This window comes from Petaurus breviceps, unplaced genomic scaffold, assembly GCF_028583685.1.
Source record: "Petaurus breviceps papuanus isolate PSGF00001 unplaced genomic scaffold, PetGlider_PUasm1.0 287, whole genome shotgun sequence".
Classification (NCBI taxonomy): domain Eukaryota; kingdom Metazoa; phylum Chordata; class Mammalia; order Diprotodontia; family Petauridae; genus Petaurus; species Petaurus breviceps.
Window position 1 is genome coordinate 411,480 of NW_027186029.1, and position 13,850 is coordinate 425,329.

General features: G+C 57.0%; 2 protein-coding genes and 1 pseudogene across 4 annotated transcripts in view; 1 reads left to right on the top strand and 2 right to left on the bottom strand.

Annotated features, from left to right (window-relative positions):
- The window catches only part of LOC138167675 (zinc finger protein 850-like), a 762,790-nt pseudogene that overhangs the window by 323,676 nt on the left and 425,264 nt on the right, over positions 1–13,850 (bottom strand).
- Positions 1–13,850, top strand: part of SUSD2 (sushi domain containing 2) — a 423,767-nt gene that overhangs the window by 117,986 nt on the left and 291,931 nt on the right. The gene's annotated exons all lie outside the window — the stretch shown is intronic.
- The window catches only part of SPECC1L (sperm antigen with calponin homology and coiled-coil domains 1 like), a 36,144-nt gene that overhangs the window by 21,985 nt on the left and 309 nt on the right, over positions 1–13,850 (bottom strand). For all 3 annotated transcript variants that reach the window (XM_069096706.1, XM_069096707.1, XM_069096705.1), the window contains exons 2-4: positions 10,216–10,366; positions 5,911–7,568; positions 3,447–3,654 (exon numbers count right to left, since the gene is read on the bottom strand). In XM_069096706.1, the coding sequence (XP_068952807.1) occupies positions 3,447–3,654; positions 5,911–7,568; positions 10,216–10,366 (2,017 nt within the window). The remainder of the gene's footprint in view (positions 1–3,446; positions 3,655–5,910; positions 7,569–10,215; positions 10,367–13,850) is intronic.

The following is a 13,850-nucleotide window of genomic DNA, read 5'->3' on the forward strand; positions in this document are numbered from 1 at the left end:
CTTAAAAAAAAAAAAAAGAAAAAAAAATCAGTGACACTGATCTGCTAGTTGTTCCTTCCACATAGCCATCCACCTCCCAACTCTAGGCTTTGCCCTGGCTGTCCCTTACCTACCCCTCCAAGTGCCAGCTAAAATCCTACCTCCAGGAAGCCTTTCCCACCCCTGTGGATACCAGATGTCTTCTCCCTGCTAAGCCTTTCTAGTAGGGGCTTACTGTATGTTTACTGAGCAATGACCCCACAAGGGAGGGTCTGCCTCGATGGCCTCTGAAGCCCCTGCCAGTACTTGGCTAAGAATCGCCCAGGGAGGCAGCTCCCAAGTCAGGCTTTCCCCCCAACAGCATCACCTTCACTCTCCCCATTACCTCTCCCTGGACCCTTCCAACGATCTCCTGACGTGGCCAAAGGGACACTCCTGAGAAACAAGCTTGACTAGGGCACTGTCCCCTAAAGCACCTCCATGGCACCCCGTCACCTCCGCCTGCCCACCAGGCCCCTTTGTCCATAGGCTGATGGCCAGGCCTTCTCATTTAGTCCCTACCACCCGTGTACCCCGTGGGCATCACACAAACACCTGGATTTGGTCCCCTCAATTACCATGCCCTGCCAGCAGGACCCAGACCCAAGTCATGGTCTCCAGCTCAGACGGTGCTCCTCCAGTCCCCAGCCCTTCTCACACGGAGGGCATCTGCAACCCTCATGCACTGGCTGCTGAGATGACAAGGTGCCCTTGTGATGTTGGAGTGGCAGTGGAGGTGCCCTCAAGAGCCTGGAGGGAAGCACATCAGGAGCCACCCCCACTGCCAGACTGCTGGAACAGGCTCTGGAGTGACCTCAGGGGCAGTGCACCCTCCACCTGGCCTCGACCCTGCCCCCGCTGTCCTCCTGAGGGCAGTCTCCGGCATGTCCAAGTCCTTCCTAAGCCTTAGGGCCTTCCAAATCCTGGAAGCTCAGCCACTGGCTCCCTCCCGCCGGATCCCTGTGGCACTCCAATGGAGACCTCCAAACAGTACGAAATCCACTGGAGTGGATCATCTTGCAGCCCCCCCTCACCCCCCCGTCCTTTCCTTGAAAGAACAGGATGGGCCACGTGAGGAAATGCTCTGGGGCTTTTAGCCTTTCTCTGGGCAGACTAGGGAATGCTACAGATCCCTTCTAAGGTTTTCAAATGTATAAAATAATAAAGGATTATGGAGAAAATTAACTACACGGAAATAGCTATAACATTTTTTAAAAGTTCACAGGCCCCAGACTGAGAAGCAGGCCTCCCCACTCCCATCTAAGTCCCCTCTCCAGTCACAGGTGCCAACACAGAAAGACAAAGCAAAGAAGAAAACACATCCTGCCCTCAAACAGCTTCCGCTCACTCTGCCAGGGGAGACAATATGTTTACAAGTAACCATGAAAGAATGGAAATGAGAGCTGGAGGGGCCCAGGGAAGGAAGCAGGAACAGTGGGGGCTGGCTTGGGAAGCCCTCTGAACACCAACGCCAACTCCAGCACCCCACTCTTCACTCTCAGTCATCCTGTCAGGAAAAGCAAGGAGGCCAGCACAACCTGTGCTCACCAAGCCGCGCAGGCTGGCTCTTGGAGGTCGCTAATACCCTTGCTGGAGCTCCGCTAGCCATCTCTTAATGAGCCTGGAAAAGTGAAGGTCCCTGGCCTGCAGGCCTCAGGTTCTGGCCTCTTCCCTGTTCTGAAAATCAAGACATCCGCACCCTTCTAATGCTGGGGCTCTGCAGCCTTCCAAATGTCCCTGACGGTGGCCAGGCAGGGCCATGTGCTGCTGTCACACACCAGGGCCAGGGGATGTGCACGTATCAAGGACTGCTCGGTGCTCTCCTCCCTGCCAGTCTTGGCCATCACCTCCCCAGCTGCCCGCTGCTCTTGTACTGAATGGGGACCACACAAGCCTCACACAGCTCACTTGACAAAGGAGCAGAGTAAGGTAAATTGACCGTCCAAGTTCATACAGTCAAGTGTCAGAGTCAGGACTGAAACAGGGAGGGTGGTATGGCCAGACAGAACCTCAGACCTGGAGCCAAGATGTGGCTTCCAAACCCCACTGAGCACTCACTGAGTGATGCTGTGAGAGAGGAACGCTGCCTGCCTCCCAGGGTCATCAGGAGACTTCTACAAGGGTATGTCTGTCACATCCGTCTGTCACATCCCCTGCCAATCTCAACATGGCACACGTGAAGCCAGGGTCATCTACCTGTGCCCACCTGCTGCCCTGAGCCCAGGCTCTGGACACCCCAGCTTTCTGGTCAATGTGTGAATCAGACAACTCTACAGTGGGGAAATCTCAAGCCACCAGGTCTAGCTCTAACCCCCCAGAAAAGGGATGTGGCTGACCTTAGCTCGCCCAGCCCAGGGATGGCAGGCCAGGCCCAGAAGGCCAAAGTCTGGACTCCTCGGCGCAGGCATCCTGACTGACTGCCACAGCAAGGCTAAACACGGGAAGTGCTGGCTTCCTTCTGAAGCTATGTCTGGTCCATGCACTCATAGAACCTGCTTCTAGTCTTCATTCACCACCCTGTGGCGTGCAAACACAAGACCTGAGGCAAAGCCCTTTCTTCTGACCCCCTTCTCTCTCCAGAGACAATTCTGCCCAAAGCTCAGGGGTCCCATGGCCTCATGCACATAGGCCCAGCTTCCCAGCCTCCTCCCGTAGCATGTGATGCCCACAGGCCCTGCAGAGTCTCCAGGTGGCCCTCCCAGATGCTCCCAAGCTGGCTGCACTCTCTCTTCAGCCCTGACAAGCAGCATGGAGGCAGACATCTGAGCAGACAGTGCACCCCAGGAGAGGGAGTCAAGGACAAGCACCATTTCTCAAGGCCCTTCCAACGCTGACAGCTTCCAGGCGAGCCCCAGAGCCATGAGGGGGCGCCACAGTGCCCAGAGAGCCAGCCCTGGAGGCCTGAAGGGCTAGCTCCTTGTGTGGCCACCAGGGAGCACCAGAGTGCAAAGATACCTGAGTCAGGGCTCAACTCCTAGCTGGGGGACCCTGGTCGAATCACTGAAACTGTCTGCCTCAGTTTCCTGAATTGTAAAACGGGGGGGAGATGACAATAGCACAGTCCTCCAAGGGGTCTGTGAGACCCAATGAAATAATAACTACAGAGGGCTTAGCCTAGAGGCTGGCACACAGTAGGTGCTCAATAAATGCTGCTCCCACTACTCCGCAGCTTCTTCTGGAGTTGTCTGGTGAGACCAGCTGCCCCAAAGGAAACAGTGAGGCCCCAGCCCTGGGCAGAGGGTGTAGCTAGGCCATGGGGTGGGGATCCCAAAACACTGGCCCCCAGGAAAGAGAAGAGGGTAAGCCAAGGCAGTGGCAAGGCCCCACAATCCCTGACCCCAACAACCCTATGACCCTGATGACCCCGGTGACCCTATGACCCCAATGCGGCCCCCCCCCCCCGCCTCCCCCTCAGCACATGCACTCACTCTCCAAGTCGGAGATGACGAGGTTGTCATGCAGCTTCAGGGCTCGGTGCTGCTCCACCTCGTCCTCCAGCTCAAAGATGGTCTCCTTCATGTCCCCTCGCTCTGTCTCTTTCTCCTCCAGCTCAGAGCGCAACTTCTCCAAGGTCATGTTCAGCTCCCCCATCTTCTTCTGGGCCTCTTCTCGGAAGCCTCCATACTCTTCCTGGACCTGCAGAAAAGACAAGCAGGGAGGAAGAGGCCTGGGGCCCACAGGAGTGAGCCCCCTGCAGAAGGAGGGTCTGGAGATTCCTTTCTGATGGCCCCACCCAGAGGGCCAGAGGGGCCAAGGCTGCAGCCAGGTGCCAAGAGAAATGAGGAAAGTCGGGGCACCAGGCATGAGGGAAGGCCCTTCAAAGAAGAAGACACAGCTGCCAAAGCAGGTCTCAAACCGCCACAGGCCCTTTCTGCCATAAGTCCGGAGATCTGAAGAGGCCACTAGGTGCAGCTAAGCAGCAGGTCCCACCCTTCCAGCCCTGCCCCCCACAGAGGAGGGGCCCTGGCAACCCACCTGGCCAGAGCAGCCAGACCCTATTAAGGGCCTGCACCAACCACTGTATGCATACAGAGTTCTGAAGGGCCAAGGGGCTGACTACTGGAAAGTGAGGGTGACAGAAAAATCAAGGCCATTGCATCCCCACCCCCACAGGCCCACCTGGGGAGCACTGCCAAGCCCAAGTGGGAGCTGAGCAGTCAGTGTGACACCCAGGGTGGGGGGGCAGAACCATCATCAGCTCAGCATGATTGCCAGACCACTGGTGAAATGAGGAGTCCAGGAGAAGACTGCCAAGACACCACTGGCTCCAGGCCCCAGCCCAGGCCCTCCAACCAGAGACATCCCTCAGAGTTTTATCCTGGGCCTTCCTCTCTTCTCTCTCTACACTACTTCACTTGGGGATCTCATCACTTCCCTTGGACTGAATTGTCATCTTTATGCTGATTCTCAAATCTCCCCATCCTGCCCCAACCTCTGCTGACCTCCATTCTCACATTTCCAACTGCCCTTCAGACTTCTCAAACTGGATGTCCGGTAGATATCTAAAACACAATATGGCCAAAATGGAACTCATTATCATCCCCAAAACTCTCCCTGTTCCACCTTCCCTATTGCTGTCAAGTGCAAAACCTCCCCCCCCTCCTCACTCAGTCCCACAGACTCTCAACACAGAAGTCATTCTGGTCTCCTCACTGTCACCCTCACCTTCCACAAAGTCAATCAGTTGCCATGACCTGTTCACTAGGCTTTTGCTGCATCTCTGATCCATTTCACCTCTGCCCCATCTCTGGTACATTTCACATCTCCACCATCTCTGGTTCATTTCACCTCTGCACCATCTCTGGTCCATTTCACATCTGCACCATCTCTGGTCCATTTCACATCTCCACCATCTCTGGTCCATTTCACCTCTGCCCCATCTCTGGTCCATTTCACATCTGCACCATCTCTGGTCCATTTCACATCTCCACCATCTCTGGTCCATTTCACCTCCTCAGCATCTCTGGGCCATTTCACCTCTGCCCCATCTCTGGTTCATTTCACATCTGCACCATCTCTGGTCCATTTCACATCTGCACCATCACTGGTCCATTTCACCTCTGCAGCATCTCTGGTTCATTTCACCTCCATCTCTGCAGCAACTCTTCAATATACACCTTTCTCTTCTCTGACACTGCCCCCTGGTACAGACTCTAATCACCTCATACCTGGTCTACTGTAAAATCTTTAGGAAAGGTGGAGGGTGGGGGCTGTCTGCCTACCTCAAATCACTTCCCTCCTTCAGTCCATCCTCCATTCAGCCTCCAAAACGATCTCCCTAAAGCACAGACCTGACCATGTCAATCAATAAACTCCATTGGCTCCCTATCACTTCCATAATCAAATACAAAACGCTGTTTGAGATTCAAAGCCCTTCTTAACCTTGCCCCCTCCTACCTTTTCAGTCTTATGACACCTCATTCCCATTCCCCCCCCCCCACACACACACACACCCTCTTCCATCCAGTGACACTGGCCTCCTCGCTGTGTCCATCTCTCAGTTCCAGGCATTCTGTGTGGCTGTCCCCCCACCTGGAACACTCTTCCTCCTCAACTCTGACTAGTGACTGATCCCCCTGGCTTCCTTTAAGTCCCAACTAAAACCCCACATTCTACAGGAAGCCTTCCCTGGTCCCTCTTAATGCCAGGGCCTTTCCTCCATTAACCATTTCTTCTTTATCCTGTATAAAGCTCATGTCATATTGATTTGTCTTTATGTTGTCTCCCCCATTAGACAGTGAGCTTCTTTGTCTTTTGCCTCCTTTTGTATTTCCATGCCTGGCACACAGTCGGTGCTCAATCCCTCCTGCCACCATTCCTCTCTCCCCCTTTGGGCATCTCATGGGTCAGCCCCTGAGCCTATCCCCTGTTCCCCCTTGCACTGCTGCCTACCTTGGCAATGGCATCCTGCAGACGGGCAACGTCGGCCCGGGCATGGTTCAGGTCCTCCTGCAGGCTGCTGGCTAGAGCCTCAGCCTTGTCCTTTTCCAGGCGCACACCATCCAAGAGGTCCTGGATGTCCGATTTGTCCCCTGCGCTGTGAAGGGAGTAGAGTTCAGCCACACGTTGTTTCTCACTCTCAAGCTGGGCGCGCAGGCGGCCCAGCTCCACCTGGTCTCCAGCCACAGTGGCCTGGTGCTGCTCAAGGGCAGCTGCCAGGGAGGCACTGTTCTTCTGCTCGGCCTCCAGGGCACGCTCCATGTGCAGGTTGCGCTCCTTGAGGGCGCCGATGAGCTCCTGTGCATCCTTATTGTCCTGCTCGGCCATCTGCAGGGCAGCGCTGAGGTGCTGCTGTACACCCAGCAGCTGCTCGCGCTCAAAGCGAGCGCTCTCCGCCAGCTCAAGGAAGCGCTGCTCGAGCTCCAGGTAGCGGCCACTCTTGACGTCCTCATCGAGCACGTAGGCGACATGGTGCTCATCGAGCAGCGAGCGTAGGTACTCGAGCTGGCGGCCCAGGAGCTCAAGGCGCTCGCTCTGCTGGCACAGTGACTGCAGCAGCAGCAGCCGCTCCTCACCCAGGCGCTCGTTCTCGCCGCCCAGCTCCTGCGAGATCTGCTGCAGGTCAGCCAGCTCCTGCAATGTGGCCTGCAGTTCCTCGGACGTGCTGTGCTGGTTCTCCTCCATCTGCTGCAGACGCTCCGTCAGACACGCCACCGAGGCTGCCTCGCCCTGCTCCCGAGGCCCCCGCCGCTGCCGCCCACGGCCCCGCAGACCCTCAGCCTCCGAGCACGAGGACGAGGCCGATGGGGAGCGCGATGAGCCCCGCGCGTCCAAGGCGTCATCGCTTGATGTCAGCGGCTGGTATACCTCGCTACACTCACTGTCCAAGTTGTCCAGGGACACGCTCTGTGGGCGGCCCATGGGAGCCGGCTCATCCGGGCTCAGCAGGTCCTCCAGGGAGCCCTGGGCCGAGCCCTCAGCCGACGAGGCCAGCGTGCCCCCACCACCGTCACTGGGGCTGCAGCTCGGCACTGCCGCTGGTGCCATTGCCACTGGCGCCATCATGTCAGGGCTCGAGGATTGGCAGTCAAACAACTTCTCAGGCTGGTCGAGCCCCTGCTCCAGTGAGAAGCCCAGGGCGTTCAAGCGGTCCTTAAGCATCCGGTTTTCATTCTTCAGCTGGTTGAGTTTCTGGTGGACAGTGGCATTCTGGTCCTGGAGCTGCAGTAAGGTAGACTCCACTTGGGCTGCACCCTCTAGGGGCTCCTCCCGCAGCCCCAGCTGCCCCCGCATGTCCCGCAGCTCATTCTGCAGGCGGAGGATCTCCATGTCCTTGGCCTTGGCCAGCCCCAGCAGGTCCTGCACCTTGGCCTCCAGGGCCGCCTTGTCGTTGATCTGGTTATCTGACTTGGACTTGCTCATGCGCACATCAGTCTCAGCGCTTCCGCGGCTACGGGAGCGCTTGGTCGGTGCCAATGTGGGGTCGCTGGGGCCCTGACCGGTGGTGGGCACCCGCTTGCTCAGGCTCAGACGGGATCGCTCCCGCAGCCGTTCACGTGCAGAGCTAGACTCTTTGCTCCCGACAGATGTGTTTCTTTTAGAGCTTGTCCCTGTGGGATACAGAAAAAACAAGCCTTCACCCCATGTCGTGGACTGGATACACTCTAACTCAAAGGAGTGATATGGCCTTTGGTGTGTGACTCACAGAATAAAGGGGGAAACTAAGGAAGCCCTGAAGGGTGAAGGGATTCATCTGTTGTGTCACCCAGATTCCAAAGCCAGGCCCTGTGGGCACTTGTGGGTCAAGGAGGAGACACAGCCTTGCCTCAGAGGGCCTTTCAGGGGGGAAGTTACAGGGCACAGAACAGACATGGGCAAGGCTCAGCTCCCTCTTCCCCACAGTGAGCAAGGAGGAGAGGCCCCTGCAGCCAGACTGCTCAGACACCGCTCAGCTCCTTCAGTCTCCTCTGGGAAATTGGGGTTAGGGCCTGGGCAAGATGAGCTCTGAGATCCCTACTGGGTTCAAAGCAAGGGTCCTTGAAAGAAGTCAGACCCCACGTCCAGCTGAAGCAGGGATAGGAGCTCTGGGCTCCACAGACAACATCCAAGACAGGACTCAGAAATGAGTCAACAGAGTTCAAGGTCACTCCTGGGGCTGGGCCAGGGGAGGGTGTGTTTGCTTCTGTCCCACCAAAGGCTGTCAATGGGCCTTGACGTGACCTTATCCTTGCTGACTACAAACAGAAGAATGAAGGCCGAAGGAGACTCAGCTGAGCAGGACAGAAGAATGAATTCCCTAATCAGGGACATTCAAAGACGGAGGCAGTTGTCTGCTTCCCTTCCTACTCAATAGGGGAACACTGCTGAGACTGGGGCCAAAGGGTCTAGAAGCACAGACAGCTGTATCTATGCTGCAGGTCTGAGACCAATCAGGGCCCACCAAGCTCCCAAGAAATGCTAGAAGGTCAGCCTCACTGAGCACACAGGCCAGCAACTGCCAGTACCCAGGGGCAGAGGGCAGAGAGAGGACAGGGCCTCATCCAGCCTGACCTCAGGACAACAAGACAGAGGGACAGGTGCAGCCTGCCAGGGAAAGGCTTCAAACAGTCTGGAATCTAACCCTAGATTTCTGGGAGTACCTCCCCTCAGGCTGGGCCTGGCCCAAACTCCCAGGCCAGAGGAAGTCAGCGTATCTTCATAAACAAGGGAAAGAGGAAGGACAGGCTCTTTTGGGGAGGTCCATCTAGTAACCACGGGTCAACTGGACAGAAGGGAGTGAGGGGAAGACCAGTGAGGAAGCCAGGAAAGGCAAGGGATGGCCACAGGAGCCAGGCCTGGGCTAGGGCCAAGGGAAAAAAGCCCAAGAAAAGCATCCTGTGGGGATGACTGGGCAGCCAAGGGACAAGGGAAAGGGGAGGAGAAAGGACCAGCCTGCTGTAATGGGAATGCAAATAGGCTAAAGTGCCCCTGGAGCCTGGGGTGGGAGGCTTGTTTTTCAGTAGATACTTCTTGATTGGCCAGTGGGTCAATAAGGTTGTTACATTCTCTGAGCCAGGAGAAGGCTATATAAGCCCTGATGTGTAGCTTTGTTTTGGGGGCTCACTTTGAGAAGTGTTCTGTGATTTGATCTGGATTCTGGGAAGCTGTTGTCCAGAGCCCCCCGGCTTTGAAAAACCCAGATGTTGAAAGCCAGATGTTGATTTGGTATGGATGTAATGGCCGGACAGTTTGGAAATCTGTCTACTTGATCTGTTTCTGTCTTGATAATTCTGCCTGTATACTTTGAAGTTCGGGGTGCTGACCTTTTTCCCCTGAACAAGGTAAACGATATATGTCTGACTGATTAAAGTAAGCTTGTTAACCCATTTTGAGTTGCTTTCCTTTATCAAAGCAGATCCAAGAACCTGTGGTGGCAGCAAACCCTGAGGACGCTTGGGGTGCTTGCTGCTACACCTGCATGCTCTCCCCAATGGACAGCCCTGTCATTTCCTGCAGAGGGCCCTTCGTGGAAGGAGAAAGGGAAGAACCAGCCAGGGGCTCCAGGGCCAAACCCCTCCTGGGGGGTCTTCATCTTGTCTGAGAAGAGCAGGAAGGTGGCCAGGAAATACAGAGAGGATGGGAAGACAGAGAGAGTGCTGGGACGCAGTGAGTCCCTGGGGACTGGCCCAGGTGACAGAGGACTCCAGAACTTTGTAGAGCAGAAGTTGGGGCACAGGGTGGGCTCTGGCCAGCACTCACTAAGCATCCACTCAATGCCCAGTGCTTGGGGCAGGAGATGCTCCAGAGAAGTAAACCCAAAGGCACTTGGGAGTCAGGGGAGGGCACAGCCTAGGCAAGTGCCCAGAGGCAGGAGAGGGACCCAGCTGTGGGCTGAGACACCAGGCAGAGGGGTGGGCTCTGGCTGGGCAGTGAAGGATGCAAGAGGGACATCAGTGGGGCTGAGGGCCTGAACAGGGAGACCAGGCAGGCCAAAGCAGCTGGCTGGACAGAGGGAAAGCTGGCCAAGAAGAAGGGTGGGCTGGGGGTCCAAGTTCTGGGGAAGCTTGCCTTTCCAAGCACCAAGATGAAGGCTGAAGTCCTTTTCTGTGTGCCCCCCACCAATCCCTGACTGTAGACAAAGAAAAGCCCGCCGGCTGCCACACCCAGTCACTGGGACCACAACCAAGCTCCTGCCACACACCAGGCACCATCACCAGCAGGGTCAAAGAAAGACGGGGAAGAGGCCACAAGACAGGAAGGGGCAGACGCGTTCAGGACCTGTGCCGGGCTTGGCTTTGCTCTCCACAGTGCTCACGGCAAGGACGCTGGAGGCCGAGGCCACCACCGGGCACATCTTCTTCCCTTTCATGATGCTCGTCCCTGGTGCCCCTCCAGCCATGCCAGCCAAGAGGTCATCGTTGCTTTTGGCCTGTGAGAGAGAGCAAATAACAGTAGCGTGCGGCCACAGAAATGCTCAGGATTGAGGGAAAGTCCTGTGGCTGTGCAGCCTCTGCTTCCATATGTCAGAGCCAGTCCTAATGACCCATGACCCCTCCTCCCCAGGTGCCCACGGAGCAGCAGCCCCAGAGTGCTAACAAGAAAAAGGCCTGGCCCTGGACACGAGTGACGGTGTGTGTCATGGAGCACGTGGGGCCACACTTGGGGCACCAAGTCAGAGGAGGGAGCCCAGGGTGGCAGAGGGGTCACCCCAGGGAGACAGCCTCAGAAAGGCCTAGAGAAAGCAGGCTGGGCGGGCAGACCAGCAGGCCTGCTCACTCCTCCTCCGGCCCCACCTTCGTCACCATCCCATCTCCTCTAGCCATGGGGCTGCCCTCCCCTCTCCCTCCTCTTCAGTCTCTCCCAGTTCACCAGCCCATTTCCTGCAGCCTGCAGACATGCCGAGGGCCCCACCACCCTGAAGATGCCTCCCCCCACTCGTCCTCTCTCTTCTGCGCTAACCTGTGGCTCAGCTCCTCCAAGAGGCATGTACAGTGGCATCTCCACTTCCTCTTCCCCTTCTTATCCCAACCCCTTATAGTCCAGCTGCTGACCAAAGTCCCCCAGTGACCTATCAGCCAACGGCTTCTGCATCCCTGGACACCCCCTCCCCCCCTCACCTCCTGCATACCAGGCCCTCTCACTGCAGGCATCCCCCAGGGCTCCGTCCTAGGCCCTCTGCCCTCTCCCTGAGTGACCTCCTCAGCTCCCACGGATTGAATGACCGTCTCTGTGTTGATGACACTACAATCTGCCTTTCCTGCCCCAACATCTTGCTAATCTCCAGTCTCACATCTACACTTGATATCCAGCCAAGAGTTTAAACACCCGTCCAAAACAGAATCTGTGACCTTCCCCCCTCAAACCCTCCCCTCCTCTCCCTTCCCTTCCTTATGCCCAGGCCCCCAGGCTCCCCCCCAGGAATGCCTGGCACACAGCAAATGCTACATATAGGTTAGCAATGATTAGACGACTCATTTTTAACCCAATGTGTGTGCCTGGAGGGCCTCCTCCTGAGGCCAGGGACCCTCCCCACCTCAAACTAGGCCTAGACATGAATATGTCCCCACCCTGGCCCCAGTCACTACTGAGAAAAAGAAATGCTGATTGCTGGACAGACAGCCGGATGGACTGGCCACCAGGCCGGACCCCTTCCCATGGCAGCAGCCTCAGAAAAAACAGAGGCCGACACCTCACAAGAAGGAAGGTGAATTAGTATCTCCCACCAGCCCGCCCTCATCACAGCCCCCAGATACTGGCCGCCCAGCCCCCGTCCCAGTCCAGTCATCTAATAATGATGTAGCTGGTTCCACAGGCCCACGGCCAGAGGGGAGGTGTCCTTGGGGCCCCAGAATCAGGACCAAATCGGGCTTCCTACTGACACCTTCCCCACTTAGAGGGGTGTGTCTTTTTTTTTTTTGGAGGAAGGAAGGTAGGGCAATTAGGGTTTAGTGACTTGCCCAAGGTCCCACAGGGAGTAAGTGTCAAGTTTCTGAGGTAGAATTTGAACTCAGGTCCTCCTGCCTCCAGGTCCAGTGCTCTATTCACTAAGTGGGGTCTTGTACTGGGTCGGGGGCCCCCTGAAAGGAGTCCAGGCACCAGGCCTGTCTCTGACCCTGTGGAGAACCAAGACACTCACGTGGCTGGGGTGGGGGGGCATGGGCCAGACCGCAGCAGGGCTCCAAAATCTGGGTCACTGGCCCCCCTGCCAAGGACCCACGAGGCTGGAAACTGCCTACCACACCCATCAAGTCGGCACACACACACACACACACACACACACACCCCACAAAGCAGGCAGGGCCAAGGGCACATCCCGGGGAAGGGCAGCTAACCACCTCCCAGCTCCCCTGGGCTGACCCAGGACCTGGGGGCCAGAGAGGCCTCAGGAGCAGGCAGGTCATGAGAGCGGGGCTCCCACAACTCCCAGCTCTAGGCCGCAGGGCCAGGAAGGTCTGAGGAGGGACCTGAGCCGGGATGAGCACTGGGCAGGTTCCCCCAGGGGCAGAGCAGGCTCCAGACAGGCCGGACCAGAGGGCAGCTAGCCCACAGGCCCGTTGCTCAGACCCAAGGCCAGAGCTGAGTGCAGACTACCTGACCGCTCTATGGGCTGTCCCTGAGACTCTGAAACGACACAAGCTCCAACACCCAAGAAATCAGTGGCTACCACCCTACCTAGGGCCAATTCCACAGTCAAAGGGGGCCTGGAAGAAGGACCCCACTGACTGATGGCAGCGGGAGCCATCTGCCCCCACCTTAGCACACAGCCCACTGAAGGCCAGAATAAATGCTTCCTCCATTCATTCATAAAGGGCCTGTGTGGAGTCAGAGTCACTTGGGACACATACACAGTAAGGGAACCATCTACAAGGTGTCCAGAGCAAAGGGAAGGTTAGAGAGGTGACCCTCCCCCCCAGGACAAACAGCCCCCGAGGGAGGAGCCCCATTGGACAGAGGCAGATTTGGAGTGGGCCTAAAGGGATTAAGAGAGGGAGAGGAGGGGGCCCCTGAAGGGGAGGGAAAGGGAGACCCTGGGGAGGGAGGGGACCCTGGGGCAGGAGGAAGAGGATGGGGTCCCTGAGGGGGAGGCATCGCCAGTGGCTGGTTCTGGGGAGCCCCAGGGTGGGCTGCCTGGCTGTGGGTCCCAGCTGACCCAGCCTGTTCCTAGAGGGTGATGGAGCAGGAATGCAGGGGAGAGTCTCAGAGAGGCCTCAAGAAGGGAGTGGGAGCCAGAGGCCGTCTACATCAGAAGCCCACTGAGGACAAACCTTGTAACCACCCGGCTTCCTGGGAGAAGCCAGAGACCTTTCTGGGCAGGGTTGGGTAGGAAGGGTTTGTGGGACCCAGTGTCTGCTTGGGGGCTGATTTAATTTTTGCAAAGAAACAAAGCCGCCACCCCCCAATGGCGAGGCCCCTGAAATGAATGCCCAGGAAGCCCCCGCAGAAACAGGGACAATGCTGTGATGCTGAGGACAGGGCCTGAAAAGTTCATAGAGGCCCTCCTCAGCCCCTCGGGGATCCAGAGACTGCCCTTGACCCCTCAGTCCCCTCCGCTCTCTGCCTGGAAAGAGCAGAGAATGAATATGTAAGAGCTCTTCCCAGGCCCTCCGGCCCCCTGTCCCAGGCCATAAGCCCCTCGACAGCGCATCTCTACCACTGAGCCCAGTGCCTGGCCTGACACAAAGGGTACCCATTTTACAGATGAGGGAAGTGAGACCCAGAAACACACAGATACCAATAAGCAGCTAGGGCTCCTACAGCAATTTAAAGTATGCAAAACACTTTGCAAATAGGATCTGATTTGGAAACTGAGGCGGACAGCAGCAGTTCAATGATTTGCCCAGGGACACAGAGAGTGGTTGGCTGAGGCCAGATCCTGGGGCAGGGTCCCTCTGGTCCCTCGGCCACGTCCTCCC